Genomic DNA, 13,870 nt, shown 5'->3' on the forward strand with positions numbered 1-13,870 from the left:
GTGTGTGTGTGTGTGTGTGTGTGTGTGTGTGTGTGTGTGTGTGTGTGTGTGTGTGTGTGTGACAGAGACAGAGACACACAGAGAGACAGAGACACACAGAGACACACAGAGAGAGACAGGCAACCTGAAAGTTCATATCTTGTAATAAACTTCCATCTTTTAGGAAAATAGGAGTGAGACACCAAGCATTTAACTCCTAACAGATTGTCCCCATTGGGAGGGAGAAACACTATAGAAACTTTTAGTGCTTCTCTTAGTCATAGCAGCACGAACTTATGTGACAACAGGACCCCTAACCCTGTATCCCTGTGGTACCAGAATCCCAGAATTCTCTGGGCCCTGAGTCTTATTCATGTGCCTATCTGTTGCTGTGTCCCCAGAACTGAAAAGATGCCATGTTTAAAGGCCCCGATGGCTAATGGTAATGTCCATGGTTCACCACCTGTTGCAAATCTAATAGTGTGTCCCAGTCCCAGCCAGCATTTCTCTTGCCTCCAAAATTCCTGTCTCTTGCATCATATCCTTAGGTCAGCCAATCCAGGAATTGGCTGGCACTGAGGCCATCAAGACAGGGTCCTGGTACTGGCAGTCCTTGCAGAAACACTATATCCCAACAGAAACATCCCCTACAGATGTTACCACCAAATGGCTGGGAAAGAGAGATTATGTTTCCCCTCTGCTAATGCCCAGGTCTGTTATGAGAGAGGGCAAAAACATCAGACATGGAAGGAATGGATACCAGGGAAGCAAAGAGAAGGGAATCAATCCATCAGCAAGCAATTATGACAAGTCTGTTATGTGCCAGGCACTGTGGATACAAAGACAGTCTCTATCGCCAAGGAGCTTACATTTAATTGGGAGAGACAAGTTGTACATACAGAGCAAGGTTTTTTATATTTTATTTTATTTTCAGTTCCAAATTCTCTCCCTCCTTCATCCCCTTGCTCTCCTCCATTGAGAAAGCAAGAAATACAAAACCCATTACAAATCTGTGTAGTCATGCAAAACAAATTATTGTATTAGCCATGTCCCAGAAGAGAAGAAAAGCAAGATAAAGAAAGAAATAGAAGAAAATATTCTTCAATCTGACTAAGTCCATCAGTTCTCTTATATGGAGGTGGATGGCATGTTTCAACATGAGTCCTTTGGGCCTTGTGTAGATCAGAGTTACTAAGTCTTTCACAGTTGATTGTTGTTACAATATTTCTATTACTGCATACATTGTTCTCCTGGTTCTGCTCATTTCACTCTTTATCAGTTCATACAAGTCTCAGGTTTTTCTGAAACCATCCCCTTCATCATTTCTTATGGCACAATAGTATTGTATCATGTCCATATACCATAACTTGTTCAGCCATTTCTCAAATGATGGGTACTCCCTCAGTTTCCAATTCTTTGCCACCACAAAAAGGGCTGATATAAATATGTGTGGGTCCTTTTCCTTTTTCTTTGATCTCTTTGGGGTATTGACCTAGTAGCATTATCTCTTAGTCAAAAGGTATACTCAATTAAATAGCTTTGGGGGGACAGTTCCAAATTACAGCAAGTATTCTTAATGTTTTTTGTGACATGAACCCTTTTGGCAGACTGATGAAACCTGTGGCTGCTAGATGGCTCAGTGGATAGAGCACTGGGCCTGAAGTTAGGAAGTCCTGAGTTTAAATTCATCCTCAGACACTTACTAATATATAACCCTTGGTAAGTTACTCAAACTCTATCAAACTCATGTCATGTGATAGAGATTGGAAATCGAATATTGTGTCTGAGGACCAATAAGATTAGTTTTAGTGACTTGTTGGGAGTGTAAAGGGCTTTGCCCCAAACTATGGAAATTATGCCCCAAAAGCTATGTATAATAAGGCTAAAAAGGTAGGTGGGGCCAAGTTGTGAAAGGTTTTAAATGCCAAGCAGAAAAGTGAGTATTTTATATTAAAGATAATGAGGAACCACTGGAATTTATCGAGCAGTGGATGGACAAGATCAGACCTGCAATTTAGGAAAATCAGTTTGGCAGCTGGGGGTTGGATGAGCTGGAGAGGGGAGAGTTTTGAGGAAGGGAGACCAATGAGGAGGCTAATGTAGCAGCCTAAGAGACAGGTGATAAAAGTCTGAACTGGGGCAATGTCAGCATCTACAGTAGAGAAATCTTCCTCGTGGGGTGAGGGAATTCTCAACCAAGTCTATGAATTTCAAAACTACAATCTTGACATAACCTGTATTCGCTTCTCATTGAGTACAAATATGTGATACTGTGATCATCTTTCCAACCTTCAGCTGGATGGTGAAATTGGCTGAGATCAACTTCAACAGACGGGAGCCCCGAGGTCCCTTCCAATTCTGAGATTTTAACAATTTTTATTTGGGTTAAACATAAAGACCAAGCATCCTTATCAAAGGCCCTTTCCATTGGATCTTTTTTGTGATTTTTTTTTTTACAAGTGACTTTTCTTTTGAGTCCTGGCCCCCACTTTCTTTCTCCCCAAAAGTCTGGTATTTATTTCGTCTTGTTCCTTGGATCTTACCATCACTTACCACCCACACATTCCAAAACTCATCAGGCATTTTTCTTGTTTAGACAAAGCCTGCCCCAGGCCCCTCATTAAGCTCTATAGCTTACCTCAGCAGTATTCTGAAGGGATAAAGGAAGCCCAGAGTGGGGGTTTAAACATGATGAATGAGAATGAAAGTGAAGGTTGTAGCAAAGTACCGACAAAGGAGAGAAACCAGGGAAGAGAGAGAGTAGGCTGGCTCTGAGATGGTAGGTCTTGAGCGCCTAGGTCTGCGATCCTAGATTTAGAACTGAAGGGAAGCTTTGAGATCATCTAGGCCAACCTCATCATTTTACAGATGAGGAAACTGAGGCTCAGAAGTTAATTAGCTTGCTCAAATTCACCAAAGTAGTGAAACAACTTGCTAGAATAGTCTAAGATGGGCAAAATTCATAATGAAGAGCAGAAGGGAGATGAAAAGGAAAGGCAGGATCCATGCTCTAGGTCAGAGATCAAGGAGTTGATATAAAAACAGGATTTCCCATTGAACACATTGACTTTGTGGTCAAGGAGGTGGCAGCAATGTCAAATAATTGCAATCAAAAGGTTGATCTGGAGTCCAAGAAGAAAATAACTGAATTTTTCCAGAAATCAGAAAGGGGGGGCCCATGAGAAGGCAAACAGACGGTCCACCAGAGGATCAAAAGTGAGGAAAGCTAGGTGACACTAGGAAACTTTAGATATCATACTGGCTGTACTTTCACCATCACCCTCCTCTGCCTTTCAAATCCAGTTTGCATAAATCGTGAACATTGACAATCATTGGTGGCATTTCCCCCCAGAATCAAAGAGATTTTTAGAGTTGAAAGGCATCTGTCTCCACGGCCGGCTAGTCTAGCTTATACCTGAAAAAAAGAATCTCTAGTTCAACTTACCTGAAAAGGTCAACTGGCTTTTGCTTGATTATCTCCAATGAGAGGGCCCTAACTCCCTGCTGAGGTGGACCACTCCTCTTGGGGAGAGCTCTCATTTTGAGGAAATCGACTTTTTTGATTTTTATCTGTTGTTCCTAGCTCCAAACAGAACCAGCTGAATCTCATTTCCATTTGACAGCTTTCCCAGCACTTCTTAAAGCCAGCAATTGCACCTTCCCTAAATCTTCTTTTCTCCAGGGTAAACATATCAAGTTCATTCAACTGATTCTCATGTGACATGTATGCAAAGGGCCTTCATTATGTTTGCTGCCCTTTTCTGCCAGTCTTCAGCTTTATCAAAGGCCTTCCTGAAATGTGGGGCACAGAAAAGGACCCCATTGTCCATGTGGAGTCTGACCAGGGCAGAGCACAGCAGGACCTCCTCATTCCTGGACACAGTATTTCTCTTAATTCAGCCTAAGACGGCATTAGCTATACCATGTCACAACATTGATTTATACTGAGATCGAAGTCCACTAAAATCCCCAAATCTTTTACTATATATTCTCCATCACTTACCCGAGTCTAGATAATCAACAAAACAACAAATCAAGTCCCATTTATAGCATGTTTTACCTTCTATGGTGTAAATGCTCACACAAAATATTTAACAGTCAGGCTTTGGAGCCAGTATGTCCTGGCGTTAGGACACTACTGGCTGCAGCCAATGTAAATCTAGCTGTGTGTCTCCCCGTTGCCCTTTGGGTAACCGGAAATGTTGAGGGATTGCTGTGTCCCATAATTCATTCACTCATTTACTCAATAGACATTTATTACGTGCCCAATATGTGTCAGCTATTGTTCTAGGAACTGGACATACAACAATGAAAACTAGGAAACTATGGAATCCTGCTAAGGAGACATGAGAAGGGAGGGCATTCTAGTCATGGCGGACAGTGGGAGAGATGGGAAATGGAATATTGCGTTCCAGGAACAACAGCAGGTTGGCCAGTTTGGCTGGCTTGTAAAGGGTGTAGAGAGGAGCAATGTGTAATCAACTGAGAAAGGAGGGCTGGAGCCAGGTTATGAGGAATATTCAATGCCAGAGAAGTTTGTGTCTTATCCTAGATGCAAAAGAAGAGCTACTGAAGCCTCTAAAACAGCAAAGTGATGTGGTCAGACTTGGGCTTTAGGAAGAGCGATTTGGCAGCTGGATGGAGTGGGGAGGGTCTGGAGCCAGGTTATGAGGAACACTCAATGCCAGAGAAGTTTGTGTCTTATCCTAGATGCAAAAGAAGAGCTACTGAAGCCTCTAAAACAGCAAAGTGATGTGGTCAGACTTGGGCTTTAGGAAGAGCGATTTGGCAGCTGGATGGAGTGGCGAGGGTCTGGAGGCAGGAGGACCAATGAGCAGACTATTGCAGTAGTTCAAAGGAGAGGAGATGATGACTTGAACTGGGGTGGTGACTGGGTCAGTGGAGAGAAGGATGAGAAAGATGTTATGGATATAAAAAAAAAAAATCAGTCAACCCACCGGCATTTATTGAGTGCCTACTATGTGTCAGATAGTATGGATATACATTGTTTCCTTCTAATACAATGTAAGACTCTGCTGGGGCAGGCAACACGTACATACACATAAAACTCTAATAGTTTAAAACAGCCCCAAGACTTGGGGCACCCTGTATAAGCATATATAAAATGCATACCAAAAAAATAAGATAATTTCAGGGGAAGGTGCTAAGCAGCTGGAGGGGAGGCAACCATGAGGAAAGGCATCATGTTTGGTGAGGCGTTTGAGCTGAGCTTTGAAGGAAGCTAGAGCTTTCCAGAGGTGGAGACAAACCGGGAATGCATACCAGGCATGGAGGACAGCCAGTGCAAAGGTTTAAAGATGGGATGTTGTGTATGAGGAATAGAACTGTGTGTAAAGGTGAATACTGTATTATAAGCCTGGAAAGATAGGTTGGAACCCATTATAAGGGCTTTAAATGACAAACAATGGAGTTTGTATTTTTCCTAAGGGTAAGAAGTCTCTGGAGTCTATTGAGCAGTGGAGTGGCCTGGTCAGACCTGTGTTTATAGAGATCATTTTGGCAGCTGGATGGAAAAAGGAATGGAGAAGAGAGAGCCCTTCTCCATTTAGAAAGTTATAGTAGTAGTCCAGGCTAGAGGTGATGAGGGGTGGTGACTATGTGAGGGGGGGACTGATGCACTTGTGGAAATAGAATGGATAAGACTCAGCCATTGGTTTGGTATGTGGGGAGAGTGAGACATTAAGGATAGCACTGAAGTTTTGGAACCTGAGTGACATGAAGGATGGTGGTACCTGCAATAAGGAATAAGGAAATTCAGAAGACTCGGGTTTGGAGGAAAAAATAATGAGTTCTTTTTTGGACATGTTGCTCTTGAAATGCCTGTGAGACATCTAGTTCAAAATGTCCAGTAAGTAGGTGGTGATATGAGCAAAATCCAGCAACTTGAGAGTGCGATTGGAGCAAACAGATCATGGGTTGGGTTTTGGAAAAGGGTGGAAAAAAAGCTGAACAGCAACACATCAAAAAGCCAAGGGATTTGAGGGTAGAGGAAGAGAAAACTGAATTGGTTACCTGAAATGGTCAAGATTTCTAAGGAGGAGAGTGAGACCAGAACAGGAGAGATAGACTGGGAAAACAAGGAGAGGTGGAATGATTTCAGTTGCAGTCAGTATAAAGAGTAGGTTTGGGTGGTGAGTTGGAGTAGAAGGTTATGGGCAAATAGAGGAATTTCATAGTTCTGGATTGTGGAGGTGGAACAGTTGTGATGGTATCAAGGGTATGCCCATCCTTGTGTATAGCCGAATTAGAATGAAGGTGACCATCATGGAAGTTGGGGTTCATAAACTGGGGAAACCACAGTGTTAGAGGAAACAGCAACATGCATGAACCAAATCCCCAAATATAAGGGCAGGGGTGGGAGTGGAAAGGAAAGACTAAGAATCAGGTCTTTGAGAAAGGAAGGAGAAGGACTAAAATCTTAATAGGGTGATATATCATTGCATGAAGGTACTGGGGTATTGGGGTGCATATGTGGTGTATCTGTTGTAACCTATGATAGAAAAAAATTGTATTAGAAGTGATGACAGACTTGTATCATTTTTTCACCTGTCTCTCCTTCTAGTTTGTATCTGGTTTAGAAAGGTCTCACACCACACTTTTACCAGACTTGTTTTCCCCTCTACTGCTCCTTACTATTTGGGGAGGCAACACTGTTAATAATCTTCCACCATCCTCCTTTGTACCAGGTAAAGAATGAGTTTATATTGTAAATTAGCATTTCTCTTATCTGCCCTGTCTCTCCACTTGCCAAGGAGATGAAGAATTTCCCCTGGACCGTGGCCTCCATTTTGTAGAAATCACTTTATATCAGTTAAACTGATGTTAATAACCAGAAATGTTGATAATTGGAGCCAACGGTTATTGTCTTTAACTATGACCAGTTCCCATTTTTGCAGAGTCAGTGTGTCAGATTGGAGCTGATATAATTGCATTTAGGGTCTTCTTCTCATCGTTAGCCTAGTTTGGGTTTGATTCTGACCTTTACTCTGAGTTAGTGGTCTAACTGCCCAATTCTGCTCCTTCATATACCAGTAATTAGTTATTCCCTATGTATTGTCATACTAAATTTATTTTTTGTGTGTGATGATGTTCTGTGCTTACTATTTGTTAGAGACAGGCCTCACTCTAGTACTCTGTTAGTTTGGGTTTGATGGGACAAACTGAGACACTTAGAAGGAGTGAAATAGTTAGCAAAAAGAGGCTTATTTAGCCCCAATATAGAGGGGTTGTCAACAAGGATACTGTGGCTCTTAGCTCCCATAGACATGACCCTACATTTCCATATGGAAATTAATCTGGTCAGGAGGGCAGAGTATTGGTTTTTTGGCTGTTTCCAGGTTGGAGAGGCCACAGCCTCAGGGTGGGATCACCACATGAATGAGACTTTAGTGCCCCTAGGTGACCAGGAAGCCGAATCAACCCAACTGGAAACCATTAGAAAGCTTTGTCAAGAGATGCCCAGCTTGAGCTTTGGCGCAACCCCTGAGACCAATCAAGTCCTGACTTTGTCCTCTTCCTAGCTCATGGTGGGGTAAGGAGAACCCTGGTAGATATTGCTCCTATCACATAACATATCTACTGCATTCTGAAAGGCAGTTAGGTGGTCCAGTGGATAAAGCACTGGTCCTGAAGTCAGGAAGACCTGAGTTCAAACCCAGACTCCGTATTTCCTAGCTGTGTGACACTGAGCAAGTCATTTAACCTTTATCTGCCTCAGTTTCCTCAACTGTAAAATGGTGATAATAATATCACCTACCCCATAGGGTTGTTGTCAGGATCAAGCAAGATATTTGTTGAGCCCTTATCACAGTGCCTGGCACATAGTGGGTGCTTAATTAATATCCTCTTCCCTCCCTTTCTTCTGACTCTCTCCTTGAGGAAAGTATTTATGACATATTCAACTTCCAGGCAGTCTATAATTCTTGCCTTATAGCTTCTTCTATATCTTAATCTTGAACCACATATTTTTGTGTTCTCACCTCTATTCCTACTTTTGTATTGAAGTCACTAAGAACCATATATATTGTATATATACCATATATATTGCATATGTTGTTGTTAATAACAATAATAAAAATAACTTACATTTATATGACAACTTAAGGTTTCCAAAGTACTAACTCTCACCCATCTAGTTCAGATGGACTTAAAGTGGTCATTATTCCCTATTCTTGTACGTGTGATTTTTGTACATGTTTCGTATGTGTGATCTTGTACATGTTGATTTTTTGAACCCTAGTCTATGACTTTACATTTACCCCTATTACATATCACTGTTTTCAGTTTGATCTAATATTCCATAGCCCGTTGAGATCTTTTGGTATCCTGTTTGGTATCATCCAACATGTTAACTTCCCTCCTAGCTACAAATGAGTAAATTTGATGTGTTCCATCTATGCCTTCACCCAAGTAACTAATGAACACAGTTAAACTGCACAGGGCCAAACACAGGGTACCTGGAGCAATCCACTCTAGAGCCTTCCTTCCAACCATTAATGAGCGCTCTTTGGTTCCAGCCAACCAGCCAGTTTCAGTTTCAGTTCCAACTAATCCTCCTTCGATATAAAGCCCATTTCCCTCCTACAATAATACCATGTCAGACTTTGTCAAATACTTTGCTAAATTCTAGGTTAAACTATAGTTACAGAATTCTTCGGAGCTACCAGTCTAGTAACCATAAAAAAAAGGAAATTATGTTGGTTTACCAAAAACTTTTCACTACATGTTCCTCTAATAACATACTCCAGAATTTTGCCAGAAATTGAAGAATTGAAGTTAGGTTGCTAGTTCATAGCTACCAGACTCTACCCCTGTTCTCCCTCCTTCCTTTCCCCCTCCTCTTCTTTCTCCTTCTTTCCCTTCTTCTTCTCCCTTTCCCTCCCTCCCTCCCAATCTCTCTCTCTCTCTCTCTCTCTGTGTCTCTCTCTGTTTCTCTCTGTAAAGTGAGATACTCTTGCCTGTCTCTAGACCTGTGGTATTTCTTCCCTTCCCCACAGTCTTTCAGAGATCCCCAACAATGTCTCAGCAAATCACACCTGCCAGTTCCTTCCATACCCTGGGGGCACACATAGTTCATCTGGGCCGTAAGTCATCAAGGCCAGCTGGGCACCCTCTTGCCATCTCCCCGTTTTTCTTGGCTATCTAATCCCCATTAGTCATTTTTATTCTCCCCTTTCCAGTTCAAAGATCTTTCCTCCTTGGTAGAGAAAATAAGAAAAATAACATTTGAGGAGCTCTGCCATCTCTTCATCATTCTAACCCTCAGCATCAATGCTAGCTCTTCTTTTCCACAATATAACTACAGGGTTTTTGTTGTCCTAAGCTTCTCTTATGAGATACAGCTATGAGCCTGAGCCTTAGAAATCCTGGACCATTATTAGTGAACTGTGCCACACCTTCCCATTCTCTCTTACCTGCCTTCCTTCCTGTATCTGTCTTCATAAATCGAAATTTCCCATGATGCCCATATTGTTCTTTTTTCCTCTTTGTCAATATTATTTCTTTTCCTGACTTATCAAGAATCTTATTCTGGAAAACTTTCCACCCCCCGCCCCAGGCCAATAGAATTTTAATGCATGAGATCCTACTTAGACTTCCTTTGAACCCTTTGAAATCTGCTCCCCCAGATCTGGCTTTCCTCTCTTGTACAGCAGATTTTAAAACAAATCAGTCACTTCCCTCCCTGCCCCACCCCTATAGTTCCTATCATTTCCAGCCCAGCTATCAGTTCTTTCTGGATCCATTACAGTCAAATCCAGAAGATCAGTTCCTCTTGGTTCTCCTAGCACAAGCCAAGAACTTTTAAGCTTCCTTCCTTGGTGCAGAGAATGAGTTCCAGCAGATGTTTGGGTAATTGAAGTTCTTTATTGCTACTCTATCAGGTGTCTACACCAGGGCCAGGGCCAGGGCCATTGCCGTTATCTGTTTTCCAAACTCTTCATCTATTTTCTTTCTTTCCTGGTTGGCTGCAGCATATACTCCAATGATGATCTCATTTCTGTTTTTACTGCTGTTGCTGCTCGACATGAAAATATCTCCACAGTGCTTTCATCCTCTGGTTCCTGGATTTCTTCTTTACCCCACTTTTTTTTTTATAAATTTTTTTTTCCATTTTTAAAAATTTATTTTTACTTTTCAACAATCACTTCCATACACTTTTGAGTTTTAAATTTTTCTCCCCCTCCCTAAGATGGCATGCAATCTGATATAGGCTCTACATATACATTCCTATTAAACATATTTTCACATTAGTGAGGAAGAAATTAGTAAGGAAGAAATAGAACCAATAGGAGGAACTACAAGAAAGAGGAAACAAAACAAAACAGAAGAAATAAAAAGAGCAAATAGTATGCTTTGGTCTGCATTCAAATTCCATAGTTCTTTCTCTGGAAGTGGATAGCATTTTCCACCATGAGACTTTTAGAGATGTTTTAGATCCTTGCGTTGCTGAGAAGGGCTAAGTCTATCAACTTTAGTCATCGAACAGAATGGCTGTTGCTGTGTACAGCCTTCTCCTGGTTCTGCTCACTTCACTCAGCATAAGTCCATACAAGTCTTTCCAGGTTTTTCTGAAATCTGCTTGCTCATCATTTCTTATAGCACAATAGTATTCCATTCCGTTCATACACCACAACTTGTTCAGCCATTCCCCAATTGATGGGCATCCTCTCAATTTCCAATTCTTTGACACAACAAAAAAAGCTGCAATGAATATTTTTGTACATGTGGGTCCTTTTCCCATTTTTGTGATCTCTTTGGGATACAGCCGTAGAAGTGCTATTGCTGGGTCAAAGGGTATGCACATTTTAATAGTCCTTTGGGCATGGTCCTGGATTTCTTCTTGAGAGTATAGCTTCCTAATCAGTGATGCTGTTTTTCCTTCCTTTTGACTATATGGTTCCTTTTGAATAAGGTATCCCCTTCTAGAGCCACAGAAGTTGCCACTTGGAGTTAGGATCTGAGTTTGAATCCTGCCTCAGACACTTTGTAGCTGTGAGATCTTGGGCAAGTCACTTAACCCCTCTCAGCCTCAGTTTCCTCACCTGTAAAAATGGGGATAATAATAGCACCTACTTTGAAGGGTTGTTGTGAGGATCAAATGAGATAATATTTGTGAAGCCTTTTTGAAAACCTTAAAGCAGGGGCAGCTAGGTGGCATAGTGGATAGAGCACCTGCCCTGGATTCAGCAGGACCCGAATTCAAATCTGGCCTCAGACACATAACACTTGCTAGCTGTGTGACCCTGGGCAAATCACTTAACCCCATTGCCTAACAAAAAAAAGAAAAGCAAACCTATAAATGTTAGTTATTATTAATATCATTTTTTAGATGTTGGGAATGTAGGCTCAGGATCATGACAAGGATGTGCTCACTTTGCTGAGGACTTCAGGATAGTTATAGGTGGATATTGGCTTGGGGTGAAGAGATGGCAGAGAGCTTTTAAAATGTACGTGAGGGTGTGAGATTGGGAGATTTGTTTGTACTGAATCTTTAGTGAACATTCTTGGTCCCCAAGTAGACAGCACTTAGAAGTGCCTAGAAAGTTTAGGGTCATTGTTTTTTTTTTGGCATTGTGTGGTATCCCCAGCACTCAGTACAGTGCCCAGCACATAGTAGATGCTTAATAAATGCTTGCTGATTTGATTTGCTCGCTCTAGGCAAGGTTGCGAAACAGGCAGAAGAGTGCTGAATTTAGCATTAGTGGACCTGGGTCTAAATTCTGACCTGGCTATTTTCAGTCCCTGTGTGACTTTGGAAAAATTCACTCACCTCTCTGGGCCTCAGTTTCCTTATCTGTAAAATGAGGGAATTAGACTGGATGGCTTATAAGGGCACTTCTGTCTTGAGATACTACTGCCCTCATCTATGCCCTATTCCTGCCTCAATCCACTATCTCAGGGTGTACCCCTATGTTCTCATTAACATTTCCCAACAACTTTTTACTTCAGCATTCTATGCTATAAGGATTAGGGTGGAGGTTACTGAGACCTTAGTAGCCCTCTGAAATCATACTCATATAGGTGATCACCTATTCCACCTCTATAGACAAGTTGAGTGAGTGTAGAGAATAAGGGAAAGAAGAAAGGAAGGAAGGAAGCAAGAGAAAGAAAGAAAGAAAGAAAGAAAGAAAGAAGAAAGAAAGAAAGAAAGAAAGAGAAAAAGAAAGAAAGAGAAAGAAAAGAACCTTGCTTTCAGTAGGTGCTCCATAAATGTGTGTTGATTTTCTTTCCAGGAATGTGCTAAGTTCCCTATTTTTCTTCCCAGGGTTCTATGTTCAGGAAATTGCAGATGCCAACACAGCCAAGTTGTACTCAGGGCTGCTGGGAGTGGGAGATGAGATCCTGGAGGTGGATGGAGCCAAGGTCACAGGATTGGGCCTGGCCCTGGTCAACGAGCTTCTGTCCCGGTCAGAGAGCCTCTCCATTCGTGTGCTGAAGCAAAGGGGCCTCCGGCGGTAACCCAGAACTGATGCTGGCCTTCGGGTCTCCACCTCAGCTGTCCTGAACCTCCCAAGGGCTCACTGATAAGGAAGGAAAAAAGCCCCTCTCTTGGCCAGGCTTCATAAAACATGGAATCTAACTCCACAGACTGTTGGAGATGTTCTGGGCCAGATGCTGTCATTCAGGGAGGGAGGGTAAGAACTTAGGGAAATTTGGGAAAAGCCCCCATGGGTGTCTTTCCCCTGGCTGAGATGGTCAGGGGGTGTCTGTAGCTGAGGGCTTTGTCCTAGTTGGAAAGGGTGAGTGGTGAGCTTTGGCTTCTTCAATAGGTGATCTGGGAAGTTGGCATTAAGAAGTGATTAGCCTGATGGAGACTGGCTTCCCCCACTCTGAGCCTCAGTTTCCTCATCTGTAAAATGGGAGGGTTGGGTCTAATGACTGCCAAGATCCCTTCTTTTCTAAATATATGAGGTCTTGGGCCTTGAGTAGACAGTGGCCAAAGAGGCTCTTCCACACTAAAGAAGCCCCTTTGCCTTTTCTTTACTGACCTTCCCCAGGGAGACCTTCTTTTTCAGCATCTGGGGGGGGGGGTCTTTGCCCAGAAATAAGGGTTCCCTTTGACCAGAGCCTCTAGAGCTACTAGAGTAGCCAGATAATCGGGGGGCCACATCCCTGGGCCCTGCCTATCAGCCCCAGAAAAGTCTAAGAAGGGGAGGGAAAAAAACCAACAGTAAAAATTGGCAGCCCCTGGCCTAGTTTTGCATGTTCTCCTCCCGGATGCTGATGCCAGCCCAGACAACCTGCTTTGTCCCCAGGGGCACAAGCCTGGCTGCCTTGTGTCCAAAACGTTCAGGCTCCGTGCCCACACCTCCTTCTGCGAGTCTGAGATAGTTGGTCAAGCTGGAGGTGGAAATGTGCCAAGCCCTGCTCTGTGCTCTGGGGCCTGAAGGTATGGGAGGACCTGGATAGGGGGAGGAGGGGGAAGAGGGGGGTTGCCCTCCTGGTGCTGCTCATCTCTTCTAGGCTTGGTTGTGCTATAGGACCAGGAAGCCATGTGGTTTCTTAAATTATTAAAACTCAGTGATGAACCCTCCTGATTTCTGCATTGAGTTCCATAGGGAGGGGAGGGAGGGGGGTAAGAAAGGGGTCCAGCTCACCTCAAACCCTGTGCTCTTGAAGTAGCATGCTGCAGTGAAAAGAACACTACGTGTAGAGTAAGAAGACTAACCATGTGACTGGGCAGATCACTTATTCTCTGAGCCTGTTTGTTGTCTGTAAAATGGGGATGATGATAATAGTGCTTATGTTGCACTTACTAATATGCCAGGTGCTTTACAATCATTATCTCATTTGGTCCAAACAACAACCCGGCAAGTTGCTATGATCATCCCCATAACAGATGGGGAACTCAGGTCTTCCTGCCTCTAGG

The 13,870-nt window shown here is 42.8% G+C and overlaps 1 protein-coding gene across 3 annotated transcripts in view; it reads left to right on the top strand.

The window, feature by feature from the left end:
* The window catches only part of KIAA1614 (KIAA1614 ortholog), a 54,298-nt gene extending 40,891 nt beyond the window's left edge, over positions 1-13,407 (top strand). For all 3 annotated transcript variants that reach the window (XM_027868650.1, XM_027868649.1, XM_027868651.1), the window contains one exon: positions 12,266-13,407. In XM_027868650.1, coding sequence (XP_027724451.1) covers positions 12,266-12,459 — 194 coding nt within the window. In that variant the 3' untranslated portion in view covers positions 12,460-13,407. The remainder of the gene's footprint in view (positions 1-12,265) is intronic.
* Positions 13,408-13,870: the final 463 nt, after the last annotated feature.

The sequence above is a fragment of the Vombatus ursinus genome, unplaced genomic scaffold, assembly GCF_900497805.2.
Source record: "Vombatus ursinus unplaced genomic scaffold, bare-nosed wombat genome assembly UNPS02014789.1, whole genome shotgun sequence".
NCBI classification, from domain to species: domain Eukaryota; kingdom Metazoa; phylum Chordata; class Mammalia; order Diprotodontia; family Vombatidae; genus Vombatus; species Vombatus ursinus.